Source organism: Anomaloglossus baeobatrachus, chromosome 4, assembly GCF_048569485.1.
Source record: "Anomaloglossus baeobatrachus isolate aAnoBae1 chromosome 4, aAnoBae1.hap1, whole genome shotgun sequence".
In the NCBI taxonomy this organism is placed as follows: Eukaryota; Metazoa; Chordata; class Amphibia; order Anura; family Aromobatidae; genus Anomaloglossus; species Anomaloglossus baeobatrachus.
The window spans coordinates 232,934,745-232,950,536 of record NC_134356.1 but is presented as its reverse complement, the minus strand read 5'-3'; the positions used below and the strand labels follow the sequence as shown (position 1 = coordinate 232,950,536).

The following is a 15,792-nucleotide window of genomic DNA, read 5'->3' as shown; positions in this document are numbered from 1 at the left end:
CCTACCAATGTACTCAGGTGCCTCCCCCGCCGGGGATTAAGGCGCACTCGACCAGAGCTGTCGGTGCCTCTTGGGCTTTCAGGCACCAGGCTACGGCTCAGCAGGTCTGTCAGGCTGCCACTTGGTCTAGTCTGCACACCTTTTCGAAGCACTACCAAGTGCATGCTCATGCTTCGGCAGATGCGAGCTTGGGCAGACGCATCCTTCAGGCGGCTGTCGCTCATTTGTGAAGTTAGGTTTTGCCTACTTCTCAGTTTTCTGTTTATTCCCACCCATGGACTGCTTTGAGACGTCCCATGGTCTGGGTCTCCCATAAGGAACGATGAAGAAAAAGAGAATTTTGTTTACTTACCGTAAATTCTTTTTCTTATAGTTCCGACATGGGAGACCCAGCACCCTCTCTGTTGCCTGTTGGCAGTTCTTGTTCCGTGTGTTTTCACCGGCTGTTGTTGTAGACAGAGGTTCCGGTTGTTCCGGGTTTTGCTCTATCTCTACTTGTGGGTGGATGTCCTCCTTCAGCTTTTGCACTAAACTGGCTATATTTGGTTATCCAAGGAGTGTATATGCTCGGAGGGAGAAGCTACACTTTTTAGTGTAGTACTTTGTGTGTCCTCCGGAGGCAGAAGCTATACACCCATGGTCTGGGTCTCCCATGTCGGAACTATAAGAAAAAGAATTTACTGTAAGTAAACAAAATTCTCTTTTTTGCGGACCCATTGACTTGTATTGAGTCACGGAATATTTATTGTGGAACAGAATATAACGGAACAGACATTCTGCATCCGATGTTTTTTTTTTTTTTTTTTTGTAGGAACTGATGCACACAGAGGTTCTTACGTGTGCCATCCGATCCTACACAAAAGACATTGAAAAAGATGGTCCTGTCAGTAGGGCCGCGAAAAAAAAAAAACTGGAACTGAACAGGACAAACTGACCGGTCGTCTGAACGAGCCCTAAACGTTTACCATTTTAGGTCAATTACTTTCTGCAAAGTCAAAAGTTTACGTACATTGAGTACTATGCCCTTAAACAATATGGGACAGCCTATGTGATGTCATGTCTTTGGAACCTTCTGATAGGTTTATTGGCAACGGTTACACCTGTAGATGTATTTTAATGCACACCTGAAACACACTGCTTCTTTGTGTAGCATCATGGGAAAGTGAAAATAAATCAGCCAAGATCTCAGGAAGAGAATTGTGGACTTGCACAAGTCTGGTACATTCTTGGGTGCTATGTCCAGGTACCTGTAGGTGCCTTGTTCATCTGTACAAACAATTATATGCAAGTACAAACAAGATGGGCATGTTCAGCTATCATACCACTCAGGAAAGAAACTGGTTGTGTGTACCAGAGATGAATGTGGTTTGGTCACACACATGCATATTAACCCAAGAACAAAAGCAAAAGATCTTGTGAAGATGCTGGCGGAAGCTGGTAAGATTGTGTTATCCATAGTGAAACGAGTACTGTATCAACATAGGCTGAAAATCCACTCTGCCAGGAAGAAGCCATTACTCCAAAAGAAAAATATAAAAGCCAAGATTAAGGTTTGCAAATGCACACAGGGACAAAAACTTTAAATTTGGAGACATGTCCTGTGTGGTCTGACGAAACTGAAATTGAACTGTTTGGCCTTAATTACCATCAACATGTTTGGAGAAAAAAGGGAGAAGCTTTGAAGCTAAGAATACCATCCCAACTGTGAAACATGGGGGTGGGTGGAAGCATCATATTGTGGGGTGGTTTTGCTGCAGGAGGGACTGGTGCAGTTCACAAAATAGATGGCATCATGAGGAAAGATTGGGACCATACTGAAGCAGCATCTCAACACATCAGCCAGGAACTCAAAGCTTGGAAGAAAATGGGTCTTCCAAATGCACAAAAACCCGAAAAATACTGCCAAACTGTTTACAAAGTGGCCTAAGGATAAAAAAGTCAATGTTTCGGAGTGGCTATCATAAAGCCCTGATTGCTGATGTACGTAAAGCGCTATGGAATTAATATTATATATAATCTCCAAGCCTATTGAAAATAGGAGACCTACAAACATGGCGCTTACATCAGTCCTGTCAGGAGGAGTGGGCCCAAATTCCTACCAACTATTGAGAAGCTTGTGGAAGGAGATCCTAAATATTTGATCCAAGTCATACAGTTCAAGGGCAATGGTATCAAATACTAATGAAATGGGTGTAAACTTTTGAATTTGCAGAAAGTATTAAAAATGCCTTAAACATTCTTTCTCTCTCGTTATTCTGGCATTTGGTAAATTATAAATAATTTTGGTTCCTAATTGACCTAAAACAGGAAAGGTTTATTCTGATTTCATGCCAGATAGTGAGAAAAACATGCAGATGTGTCTTTATAGAGAGTGGATGGAAATTTCTGGTTTCAACTATGAGGGAGTCGTGGAGTTGGAGGTTTGGCTTACCTACTCCACAGCCCTGGTTTCCTGTGTGGTGCACCCATAGGTCCTCCTGACCTAGTGTTTAGCAGTCTCCTCCTGTTCTTGAACTACACAGGATTCGGCCATACAGTTATTCCATTTTTTACTGTTTTGGTGTATAATCATTTAGGCTCTGTTCACATGTCCAGTCAATTCTGGAATCACAAAAACTGAAATGGATCGCTTGGTTAGCACAGTGCATATCCAGGCAATTAGAGGATCAGTAGTTATAAAAAGTCTTCATACCCCAGTGGAAATGCCATGTTTTTGGCATGGAAAAAAATCATATCAAGAAGAATAAAAAAAATGTATATATCCTGATCTGGTTTTTTTTTTTTTGTTTGTTTTTTTTAATGGAATATAAACTTGCCATTTTAACGGGTGTGTAGCTTTCATTTTTATACCCACTATACATTTTTTATGCTGGTGCATGCCTCTAAAAGGGGTTGCCTGGAACTTCAAACATTCAGTGTTAATCGATGGGGGTGTGACACCTGGTACCCTGCCGATCATCTGTTCCGGACATCGTCCAGAACTGCTCAGTTGCAGAGCTGTATAGCACTACTCTGTCAATTATGCAGTGGCTGAATCTGGGTACTGCATATCTGCACCCTTTTTGCATCAATATTGCACCCTATTTGCAGTTCCTGGCAGCAGCCTCCATTCTGTTGATGGAGCTATACTATGTAGCTCCGCAACTGAGCAGTTCTGGACAGCATCAGGAACAGATGATCAATGGGGTAACAGGTATCTCACCAATATCAATGAACAGTGATATCCTATCCAAGGATAGGCCATCTACAACCCCTGGCAAAAATTATGGACTCACCTGGCTCTGAGGATGTTCATTCAGTTGTTTACTTTTCTTTAAAAAAAAAAAAAAAAAAAAAAAAAGCAGACCACAGACATGGCACAAAACTAAAGTAATTTCAAATGGCAACTTTGAAACACTAAAAAAAAAATCATGAAAACATAATGTGCTAGCCAGTAATGGTTACTTTTCAAGACCAAACGGGGAAAAAATTATGGAATCACTCAATTACGAGGAAAAATTATGGAATCATGAAAAACAAAAGAACACTCCAATAATCACTAGTATTTTCTTGCACCACCTCTGGCTTTAATAACAGCTTGCAGTCTCTAAGGCATGGACTTAATGAGTGACAAACAGTACTCATCATCAATCTGGCTCCAACTTTCTCTGATTGCTGTTGCCAGATGAGCTTTGCAGGTTGGAACCTTGTCATGGACCATTTTCTTCAACTTCCACCAAAGATTTTCAATTGGATTGAGATCCGGACTATTTTTGCAGGCCATGACATTGACTTTGTCTTCTTTCGAGGAATGTTTTCACAGTTTTTGCTCTATGGCAGGATGCATTATCATCTTGATAAATGATTTCATCATCCCCAAACATCCATTCAATTGATGGGATAAGAAGTGTCCAAAATTTCAATGTAAACTTGGGCATTTATTGAAGATGTAATGACAGCCATTCTCCCCAGTGCCTTTACCTGACATGCAGCCCCCATATTATCAATGACTGTGTTTTCATATATTTTTATTAAAATAAGGTTAACAAAATAACATATCAAATCCACACAATCAAGATGATATTATGCGTAGCATGCCATTATTTGAATACATGTGGGGATCTATTGTATGAATAAAGCTTTTTTTTATCTGGGGGATAGGTATAGGAAAAGAGAGAGGGGAGGGGTAGGTAAAGTAATTACTTTATTGGGGATGAAAAAGGGGAGGAGGGTGGAGGCAAGGAAAAAACAAGGTGAAGAGGGAGTGGGTAAAAGGAAGAACAATGAACATATACAAATCTCAACCATGTTAACAGGCTTCCATTCTAGGAATATAAGCATATTGTCAAAGCATGACTGAAGGTTTGAGTAAAAGGATTAATGTTATAAAAAAAAAGGGTTTTTAAGTAGTTATAAATATTTATTTATGTAATACCTTGTATAAAATTTCCAGTGATCTCATCTTCGGTAATAGGAGGCAAAGGCATTGGTAATGGTAGCAAAGTACTTCTCGAAGTTGTGAAGAGAAGTAGTCTCTACGACCTCAGAGATAGTGGGCACCGTAGGTTTCTTCCAGTTAGAAGCTATAAGATTTCTAGTAACTAGAAATAAATGAGTTAGGATAGGTTTATATATAGGGTCAAATTTTTCCAAATTAAGTGAAAGCAGGGCCATTTGGGGAGTTACCTGAATTGTGGAGTTAGTAATCTGATTAAGCAGACTAGAAATATTTTCCCAGAGACTCTTCAATCTGGGACAACTCCAGAAAATGTGGAGTACAGTACCTCTCTCGTCGCAATCCCTCCAACATAAAGGGGATGTCTCTCTATTAAATTTAGCAAGTCTGCATGGAGTGAGATACCAACGTGAGAGAATTTTGAAGTGAGATTGATGGAGAGAGGCACATGCCTTTGAAGAATAGGTTAGTGAAATGGTTTTCTGCCATTCCTCATCCATAAAGCTCTTACCCAAATCTTTTTCCCAATCTAGAATATATTTGATTTTGTGGAATGTTAGATCGTTATTGAAGTAGTTATAGATATTTTTACAACACCATAGGGACATTTTGGTTGAGTTACAGAATAACATGCATGTTATTTCAGAAAGGGGATTTGTAAATAATAATTTTGTCTTTGAAATTTCCCTAAATTTGATGAGGGCCTTAAAGTCAGAGTCTAGAAGCTTGTGTTTGATCTTTATATCCAGGAAGTTTATAAAGTCTTTTCCGTTACAGATGTCTCCAACCGTTTTTAGATTTGACTCCTGCCAGGTTGAGGGAAGTTCTGAGTTATCCAGAATCGCCAAAATTTTTAGGGGAGTATTTCTAAGAAGATGATTTTTATTAAGATTAGTCGGCGTTTTGGCCAAAGTTTTCCATGCTCTTATTGTAGTGTAGGGGAGGTGGGATAGAAGGGTTGATTTAGGTGAGTTAAATTGAAAGATTTTATGGGCTGGTAATTAACAGAGGACATCTCTAAATCCATCCAAGGAAATAAATTGCTTCCCTATATTAGTCTCTGACTCTGTTTAAGTTAGAAAGATGATCGTTTTTAATATTGGGGAGCCCGATACCTCCCATTTTTTTTTTTTTGTTTTGAGTAAAATGTTTTTGTTCACTTTTGGCCTTTTATAGTTCCAAATAGTCACTAAGTACTTTTTAAAGTTTGTTTAATTGATTTGCTGGGATCAGTAAAGGTATGGATCTAAGGATATATACAATTTTTGGTAATGTCATCATCTTTAAGAATACCACTCTACCTAACCACGACAAATCCTTATTTGCGGTGCGTGTCAAGTCTTCTTGAATATTTTCAATCAGAAGACTAATGTTATTGGCAACCATTTTTGTTAAATTTTTATTGAGGAGCACTCCAAGATAAGACATAGATTCATTCTCCCATGAGAAAGAAGTGGAAGTACCTATCTGTTTGATAATATCATTGTTGAGGTTGAAGTGCATCATTTTAGGGTTTGTTTTTTTTAACTTGTAATACGATATTTGAGAGAACTTTCCTAGTATCCTAATAACTTCAGCAGCTGAGGTAATGGGTTCTGACAGGGATAATATCACATCATCTGCGAAGAGCCCTATCTTATGATGGGTGTTTCTAGTGTGAATACCCTTAATGTCTGGGTTACTTCTTATGTGTCATCAATTACTGTGGAAATTTACATCTTCTCTTCAGGCAGTCATCTTTATAAATCTCATTGGAATGACCCCAAACAAAAGTTCCAGCACTTTCACCTTACCCAATGCAGATTCGCGATTCATCACTGAATATGACTTTCATCCAGTCATCCACAGTCCATGATTGCTTTTCCTTAGCCCATTGTAACCTTGTTTTTTTTCTGTTTAGGTATTCATGATGGCTTTTGTTTAGCTTTTCTGTATGCAAATCCCATTTCCTTTAGGCGGATTCTTACAGTTCGGTCACAGACATTGACTCCAGTTTCCTCCCATTCGTTCCTCATTTGTTTTTTTGTGAATTTCCTGTTTTGGAGACATATTGCTTTAAGTTTCCTGTCTTGACGCTTTGATGTCTTCCTTGGTCTACCAGTATGTTTTGCCTTCAACAACCTTCCCATGTTTGTATTTGGTCCAGATTTTAGACACAGCTGACTGTGAACAACTAACATCTTTTGCAACCTTGCGTGATGATTTACCCTCTTTTAGGAGTTTGATAATCCTCTCCTTTGTTTCAATTGACATCTCTCGTGTTGGAGCCATGATTCATTTCAGTCCACTTGGTGCAACAGCTCTCCAAGGTGTAATCACTCCTTTTTAGATGCAGACTAACGAGCAAATCTTATTTGATGCAGGTGTTAGTTTTGGGAATGAAAATTTACTGGGTGATTTCCATTATTTTTACCTCAGAATTGAGTGATTCAATAATGTTTCCCCCTGTTTGGTCTTGAAAATTAACTGTTACTGGCTAGTACTTTATGTTTTCAAGGGTTTTTTTTAGTGTTTCTTAAAGTCAGAAAGTTGACATTTAAAATTACTTTAGTAATGTGCCATGTCTGTGATCTGCTTTTTTTAAACAAATGTAAACAACTGAATGAACATCCTCAGATCCAGGTGAGTCCATAATTTTTGCCAGGGGTTGTATGTCTGTAGTCACAAACAATGGATCTAGTGCCTCTTAGGCTATGTTATATTATATGATATTTTATCACTGCATGTGCGTTTCAAAATGCAGCCAAACCGCTGTGTTTTGGATGTATTTTGAATGCAGAAAGGATGCAGAATTCATGCGTTCTGGATGCTTGCTCTACCATAGACAGAGTGGGAAAAGCATCCAAAACGCACAGTGACATGTTGCTTTTTAGAACTCATCGATTTTGTAAAAAATTTGGCATCCAAAACGCAGCGTTTTAAAACTCAATGTGCGCATGTAATTTGCTAAATTCCCAGACTTTGCTGGGGACGCAGAACGATTTGCGTTTACGCTGCAGTTTAAAACGCTGCTTAAATGCATGAAAAAACGCAACGTGCGCACAGCCTTAATCAAGCACACCCTAGATCAAGACTGGTGTGCAAAAATACCAATCTTGATGAGCAATTTCCTTTTTTTTTTGTCCAATTTTGCAAAAGGTGTTGAGACATCTCTAGTAGTGTTGAGCGAGTAGCTAACTATTTGTACTCACTATGCTGTTAGTGAGTACTGTTTGATACGAGTAGCGGGCACAATGTTAGTCAATGGGAAATACTCGCTAAGTAGCGAGTAATCCGAAAGCCGTACTTTTCGTGTGAGTAGCGAATAGTACAGATTTCGGGTTACTCGTTACTTAGCGAGTATTTCCCATTGACTTAAATTGCACCCGCCACTCATAACGAATATGCAAGTAGCGGACAGTACTCGCTAACAGCGAAGCGAGTACGAATAGTTAACTATTCGCTCAACACTAATCTCTAGTAAAAACTGGCCTACAACAAGAAAAAAAAAACTCAAAAGGGAAAGCAAAGTTGTTTTTTTGTTTTTCTAAACTGGTTAGGGTAATCTATTTTTTTTTTTTTATAGATCTGTTTAAAAATGGTAGCTTTGCTATTGATTTTGAAGTAGTTTTTGCTCTGTTATTAATGGATACAATTTATTTTTTTTCTATACATATTCTAAATCTGTTGCAAAAACACCACTCCAGCAGTTTTGGGGGTTTTTTTGTGTTTCTTTTCAGCTCTTTAGTAGCGCTTTAAATACTCACCTTCCAGCAACTTCACTTTTTACTGACACTGCTCCGGTCCAGCAGTGCCATCTTGTGACTGGTCAGAAGGTATGTCACAAGATCCCAATGCAACTCTGATAGCCAGCATGAGGCTCTTGTAGACTTGTATTGAGTTGTGATCTCTAGCATGCTTTATGAAACACTGGAATGGGTTGGCAGGTCACAAATTATCAAGACCGACTGGAGCAGCGATGATAGATGAAAACGCCGCAGGGTGAGTATCAGGCCTTCTTCACAAATCCATTTTCACATGTACCAGAGAAACGGACACACATAGACCCATTAAAATCAATGGGTCGTCGCACATGTCTGTGTTTTGACATGGTTCATGTGGAGCACACTGGTGCCCATCTTCTGCCGGCAGCACGGATGTCACATGGACCGCACAGTGATGTGATGCGTGTGAGACCTACCGGAGAAAAAAACGGTTACATAAAAATAAAAAAATTTCATACTTGCCTGTCTCTGGTGCTACTGTTTCAAAACAGTGTTTTGCACGAACGTGTGAAGGAGGTCTAAGGCAGGAGACTTCCATGTAAAGCACCACTCCAGCGGTGAATTAAAAAAAAAAATGCTGGAGTGGTGCTTTAAGCAATATGCAAATTAAGTTACAAGTCATGTTTCAAGACCTAGCATTTTATTTCGGTAACCACCACAAATGCTCACAGCTTTAACCTACTGCTCACCATCAAAGCGTCGTGGTGTGAATAATTTGTCTAGCTGCAGCTTAGGCTGCTTTCACACTACGTTTTTTTAACATGCGTCATGAACGTTTTTTTGCTGCAAAAGCGGATCCTGCTTTTACAGCAAAAAACGCATGCAAACGCATGTGTTATTTTGCAGGATCCTGTCACTTTAAGTTTATGGGCGGGCATTGGAGTCATGTGATCGGGAGTGAGGGGAATTGAACGTGACAGACTGGGAGCCGGCATCTAACAGCTGCGGAGGCTCGTAACCAAGGTAAGCATCGGGTAACTTGCTTGGATACGCGATATTTACATTGGTTACGAGCGTCTGCAGCTGCTAGGAGCCGGCTCCCTGCACACGTTACCAACGTAAACATCGGGTAACTAAGACCGCGGTTACCCGATGTTTACCTTAGTTACGAGCGTCCTCCTCTCTCAGGCAGGGGAGAGTGGAGAGAGAGGGAGGGGGAGGCAGGGAGGTGGAGAGAGAGGGGGAGGTGGAGAGAGAGGGAGGTGGAGAGAGAGACTGATCACGCCAGGCTGGTTTCTGGGCATGCTCAGTAGAGCAAGCAGGATCCTGTCTATCAGCATGCCAGCGTTCACATGCGTTTGCGTGCTGTTTAGTCAGGATCCAGCAATTTGCAGTATTTGGACGCAGCTCAAAAACGCTACAAGTAGCGTTTTTGAAATAAGTTAAAAAACTGCAAGTCGCTGGATCCTCACTATAACGCACGCAAACGCAGGTGAACGCATGTTAACACGAGTCCATTGCAAATGCATTGAAATGAAAACGCATTTGCACTGGATCCGTTTTTGCGTTAAAAAAACGTTAATGACAGATGTTAAAAAAAACGTAGTGTGAAAGCCGCCTTAACTGTTTTGCGTTTGCATGTTCATGTTTTGTTTTTGATCACAGGTTTGCATCTACACTTAAAAATGGCCTTTCTGAAGAAAAAATAGCTTTTCAAGTAGTTTTAATAAGGTGAAGCCCTGACAAACTGTTTTAAACTCAATCACACCAAGGTAATTTTGTCCCACAGTGATTTTATTCAGACATGGTTATACAGCCAGTATTGTGTCTGATATACCAACAACGTCAAGTAAGGACTTCTTTGTAGTGTCAAGATGTGGGACTTTTCTGTTAAAAATGTTTTATGAGTTTACATCTATTCTTCATTTATTACATGTTAAAGGTATACTTCAGGGAGATAAAAAAAAATTCTTCTGATGTTTCTGCTCTCATAAACTATAAGTCCCTGTGCGCACAGTGCAGTTTTTGATGTGGTTTTTGGTACAATTTATCATGCAGTTTGTTGCCCAAATCTGCATGTCTATCCTTATCCCAGCAAAGTCTGAGAAATCAGAAATGCTGTGCGCACGATGATTCTTTTTTCTATGCAGGTTAGTACAGAAAAATGAAGCAGCATATGAATTGTTGGTGCTTTTTTTGGTTCAAAAAATTTTCAGCAGCATACACACATACCCTAAAGATGAGATGCACAATGCAGTCCTATATCCTCACAATACCTGTAATTCAGTGTGACAGGAGCTGCTCTTTCTCCTCCACCTTCCCCTTTGGGACATTCTATCTCACATGAGGGGGCGTGGAGGCTCCCTGATATCTGCTTCCCTGAAGTTGGAGAGCAGGAGCTGTGGATGCACAGCCACCATTCCCTCTGCTCTCATACAGAACAGAAGCGGATATCAGGGGCTGGCTGTTACGACCAGCAGGGAGCAGGCCACGCCCGTTATGTGATGTAATTTCCCACAGAGAGGGTGGCGGAGAAAGCCGCTCCTGTCACACTGAATTACAGGTATTGTGAGGATATAGGACTGCACTGGGGATCTCATCTTTATAGTTTGGAGGCAGGAACATTAGTGTGTGTTTAACACTAGAACTACTGAGGTAGTCATTTTGACTACATTGCACTATGTATTTCTATATAGGTGTCATGAGTCCAGTAGTTCTAGTGTTAATCTACCTGTAGTATCCCATTAAGATACCTGCTATCTTGAAATGTGAATGATGACATGTCCAAGAACACTGACCTCATTAAAAAAAAAAAAAGGAAATATAATCCTCTTGGAAAGCATCTTTACAATTTGATGGCAGTTTGATGGCAGATGTCCACTCTTTGAAAATTGAATTGTACTTGACTAACGCATCATAATTTGATCAATACTCTCGCATGTGCGTAAATGTGAAAAATTATATATCCCTCCAATTTTTTCACATTAAACCCACATACATATATGTATTTTTTATTTTGAAAATTTGTGGGGAAGTACAAATTTGAAGGAGTTGTATTGTCATTGCATTAATCATTCTTATGTTATATATATATATATATATATATATGTATTTTATTGGGATGTTATGGGATATACCAACACTAACTAACAAGTATTTGTGAAATGGAAAGGAAATTATGAAAAGTAAAATTTGAAAATAAGTATTTGTATTCAGCCCCCTGTAGTCTGATACCTGAAAATCCTGAGTGACCAATTACCTCCTGAAGTTACATAATTAGTCAATTGAGTCTATCCGTTTGTAATTTATTCTCAGTATAACTACAGCTAGTCTGTGAAGGCCTCAGGTTTGTTTGAGAACATTAGGGATCAAACAGAATCATGAAACCCAAGGAACAAAAGAGACTGGTGTCCCACTTGCGATTGCCTCGTATATCACGCAAGTTTCGCGATGCATCACCCGGCACAGACTCACACTCCGCTCACAGGAGCGGATCAGTTGCATGCATCTATGCAGTCGACCAGCTCCTGTGAGCAGAGTGTGAGTCCGTGCTGGGTGATGCACCACGAAACTCGCACGATAAACACGTGAGGCAATCGCAAGTGGGACACCGGCCTAAGGGTGGCTTTACATGCTGCGATATCCTGCCCGATATCGCTAGCATGAGACACCCGGCCCCATCGTTTGTGCGCGACTGGCATATCGCTGCCCGTCGCGCACAAAATCGCGCACCCCCGTCACACATACTTACCTGCCCTTTGACATTGCTGTGACCAGCGAACCGCCTCCTTTCTAAGGGGGCGGTCCGTTTGGCGTCACAGCGACATCACTAATCGGCCGCCCAAAGAAAGCGGAGGGGCGGAGATGAGCGGGACATAACATCCCGCCCACCTCCCTCCTTCTGCATTGTGGCCGGAGGCAGGTAAGGAGATGATCCTTGTTCCTGCGGCGTCACACGTAGCGATGCGTGCTGCCGCAGGGACAGCAGCCATAACTGGCAGCGGACCCCCATGTCAGCGAGGAGCGATTTTGGACATTTTTGTAACGATCCAAAATCACTCCTAGAAGTCACACGCTACGACATCGCTACAGCGGCCGGATGTGCGTCACAAAATCCGTGACCCCAACGAGATCGCTGTAGCGAAATCGTAGCGTGTAAAGCTCGCTTTAGGCTTTTTTTTTTGTGCGTATTTTTTTTTTTTTGTTTTTGCTGCAGATTGTGTAATTTGTCTACAGCCCATGTTTAATAAAGTTAAATTCACCAAAAAAGCAGCGGTTTAGATTTTGCACTCGTTGCCTTCTATAGTGAAAGAATTGACATGCTGCAGTTTTCAAAAATGCTACACTTGAACATTGTTGTTGTTTTTTTGTGACAAATGTAAGAGAGTTCTGAACTCATAGCTTTTACTAAATAAAAAGCAGCTTTTAATTTCCATTAAAAAAAATACACACAAAAATGCAATATGTTAACGTAGCCTAAAGCAAGTTTAGGTTATTTAAAAATAGCCCAAGTTCTGAACATCTCATGGAGCACTGTTTAATCTATCATCCAAAAGTAAAAGGAATATGGCCCAACTCCAATCCTACGAAGAGATGGCCGTCCACCTAAAGTGCCATCCCATGCAAAGAAAGCGCTAATAAGAAAAGCAGCCAAGAAACCCATGGTTACTCTGGAGGAGCTGTAGAGATTCACAGCTCAGGTGGGAGAATGTCTACTGGACAATTATTAGTCATATACACCATAAATCTGGCCTGTATAGAAAAGTGGTGAGAAGAAACACATTTTTTAAAGTAAGCCATAAGAAGTCTTGTTTGCAAAAAGCTGCAGTTACCATGTGGAAGAAGGTGCTTTGGTCAGATGAGATCAAAGTAGAACTTTTAGGGCTAAGTGCTATGTGGCATCATCATGCTGTGAGGATGCTTTTCTTCAGCAGGGACAGGGAAGTTGGTCAGAGTTGAGGGGGAAGATGGATGGAGCTAAATACAGGGCAATACTGGAGGAAAACCTGTTATTTGCTGCAGAAGACTTGAGACTGGGGTTTAGGTTCACTTTACAGCAGAACTATGACCTTATACATAATGCCAGAGCTACAATGGAATGGTTTAGACTAGTGGTGATCGAGCACTACCATGTTCTATACTTAACGAATAGTCAGATGTTCGGACGGGCTCGACTCATGTACTGAGTATAAGTCGTCAATGGGGAACTCAAGCATTTTTCCAGATCTTCCAGAAAAATGCTAGTTTCCCATTGACTTCTATTATACATGGTACATGAGTTGAGCTCGTCTAAGCGTCTGACAGCTCATTCAGAGTAGCGAGCACCTGAACATGGTAGTGCTTGCTCATCACTAGTTTAAATCAAAGCATATTTGTGTGTGTCATTGGCCCCGTCACAGTCCAGACCTAAATCCCTTTTGAGAATCTGTGACAAGACTTGAAAATTGCTGTTCATAGACACTGTCCATCCAATCTCACTGAGCTAGAGCTAGTTTTCAAAGACGAATGGGCAAAAATTTCAGCCTTTAGATGTGCAAAGTGGGTAGAGACATACTCCAAAAGGCTTGAAGCAGAAATTGCAGCAAAAGGTGGTCCTACAAAGTATTGAGTCATGGTACAAAATGTACTATCTTCAGATTTATATAATTTTTAAATTTAGGGAACCATGTATCATTTCTTTATACTTCATAAATACTTTCTATTTTGTGTTGGTATATTGCATAAAATCCCACTGAAAGTCATTTAAATTTGTGGATTTAATGTGGAGAAGTTCATGGGGTAGGAATACTCGTACAAGGATGTGTGTGTTTTTCCCCTTGTGAAGTAATGCATATACTCTCCTCCGGTGCCAGCATCTTTCAAGTGCTGGCCCTGGCTCTCCCAAGGCTGATGTGACTTTAAAAGGTTATTCCCATCTCCAAGATCCTATCCCAATATGTAGTATGTGTAGTAATAATAATATTAGCAAATACTTTAAATCAGAAATGTAGTATAGTTGGTCTGAAAAGCTATGTCACGTACCTTATGTGCAGGGCATGACAGTACCTTGGGTATCCAAGGTTCTGGCCACACATATAGGACAGTTAGTTGCTAGTCATCGGAACCATGTACAGTATACCTAAGCTACTGTCATGCATGCACATGAGGTAAGTGACATAGCTTCTCAGGAAAACTAGATTACATCTCTAATTTGAGGTATTTGCTAATATTATTATTATTATTATTATTATTATTATTATTATTACACCTACTACATATTGAGAGAGAATTTTGGATAAGGGAATATTCCTTTTAAGTCACGATCCATGCGGAATCCTCCTTTGGACACATCGGGAGGAGGTGAAAGCTGCGACTGCGCTCTCACTTCTTCTGGCTGTTTTTGTCTGAAGGAGGGAAGTGGTTGGTGATTGTCACCAGGGGTCGCATGACGTAATAATGGCACGCAAGCCAGTACACACACCGATGGAACAGGCCAGCACTGGAGGTGAGTATGTTATTTTTATATGGGGAGTATGTGTTAATTTTATAAGGGAGACACATACGAATTGACCACAGGTAATACAAGTGAACAAGCACTTTAATGAAGATCTGAAGGAAGTGATTTTAGGAATTTAACATTTTTAAAATCTTTTTATTTTTTTTTATTCCCTACAATGGAAACAAAGTATAAGTCCATATTTCAATGTACATTATAAAAGCACTAAATATAAACATTGCTGAGTACATATTTGGGGAAATGGGCACAGAAATGCTATCGGAGGTATTTCTTCCTAAAGGCTTCCCCTAATGCAGGAAAAATATATAAAAAAACATTTACAAAAAAGAAAAACAAATTATGCAGAAAAAGGCACAGCCGGTTATAGTTTCTATAAGCTCAAGTGTATAACATAGAATTTGGGTGAGGAACTTTCCATCTATTTCTGATGCAGCGTACATTGGCCTTGCTTTTGAAATAAGAGTTGAACAGTCCTCAACACTTATGGAATATAAAACCGGTAATATGTGATAAATGTCCTGCAGATTAATACATACAGAACTTCATTTCAAGAAATCTTTTGTTTTACATCTGGGTCACAAGAACAATGGTAGCTCTAAGGCTGTGATGTGTAGCACCATGCTTACATATGCAGAGGAAATTGTAAATGGTATCTTTGTAGGCCCAGAATTATACTATTAAGCAGTCCATTAGACCGACTTCATCAACTGGGCAGATACCAACCGATCCAGGTTAAATGCAAGACATCGTGTGCTTGGTGATCCCAGTGTCCAGTGCAGTTTCAGTGTCTGTCCTGTGATGTATATGTTTACTATCCAATATAAAGATGCATCTAAAAATACTAAAATCCAGGGTCATAGGACAAAAGACGACGTGACGATTCTGAGGATTGCTGCATCCCGTGTAGTTGACAGGCCTGCTAACTTCAGGCCTGCCTGCTATTTATGACGAACATCCAGGACAGTTTACTGAATCATGTCCATAGTGCTATGAGAACATCAGGACTTTTGAGTGTTAGATGATAGAAGCACTGGAGATGATGATCTGTCAAGTCCTTGAAGCTGTAATGGCAAATGACCGTTCAGCAAGTTTGGAAACTGAAAAAGAAAGAAACAGACTTTTTACAGTTTGCTCCTTTTGTGTGTTTTCTTGCTTTT

The 15,792-nt window shown here is 40.2% G+C and overlaps 1 protein-coding gene across 1 annotated transcript in view; it reads right to left on the bottom strand.

The window, feature by feature from the left end:
- Positions 1-14,731: 14,731 nt before the first annotated feature.
- Positions 14,732-15,792, bottom strand: part of ELK3 (ETS transcription factor ELK3) — a 56,147-nt gene continuing 55,086 nt past the window's right edge. Inside the window, exon 5 of the mRNA XM_075342414.1 lies at positions 14,732-15,732. Coding sequence (XP_075198529.1) covers positions 15,634-15,732 — 99 coding nt within the window. The 3' untranslated portion in view covers positions 14,732-15,633. The remainder of the gene's footprint in view (positions 15,733-15,792) is intronic.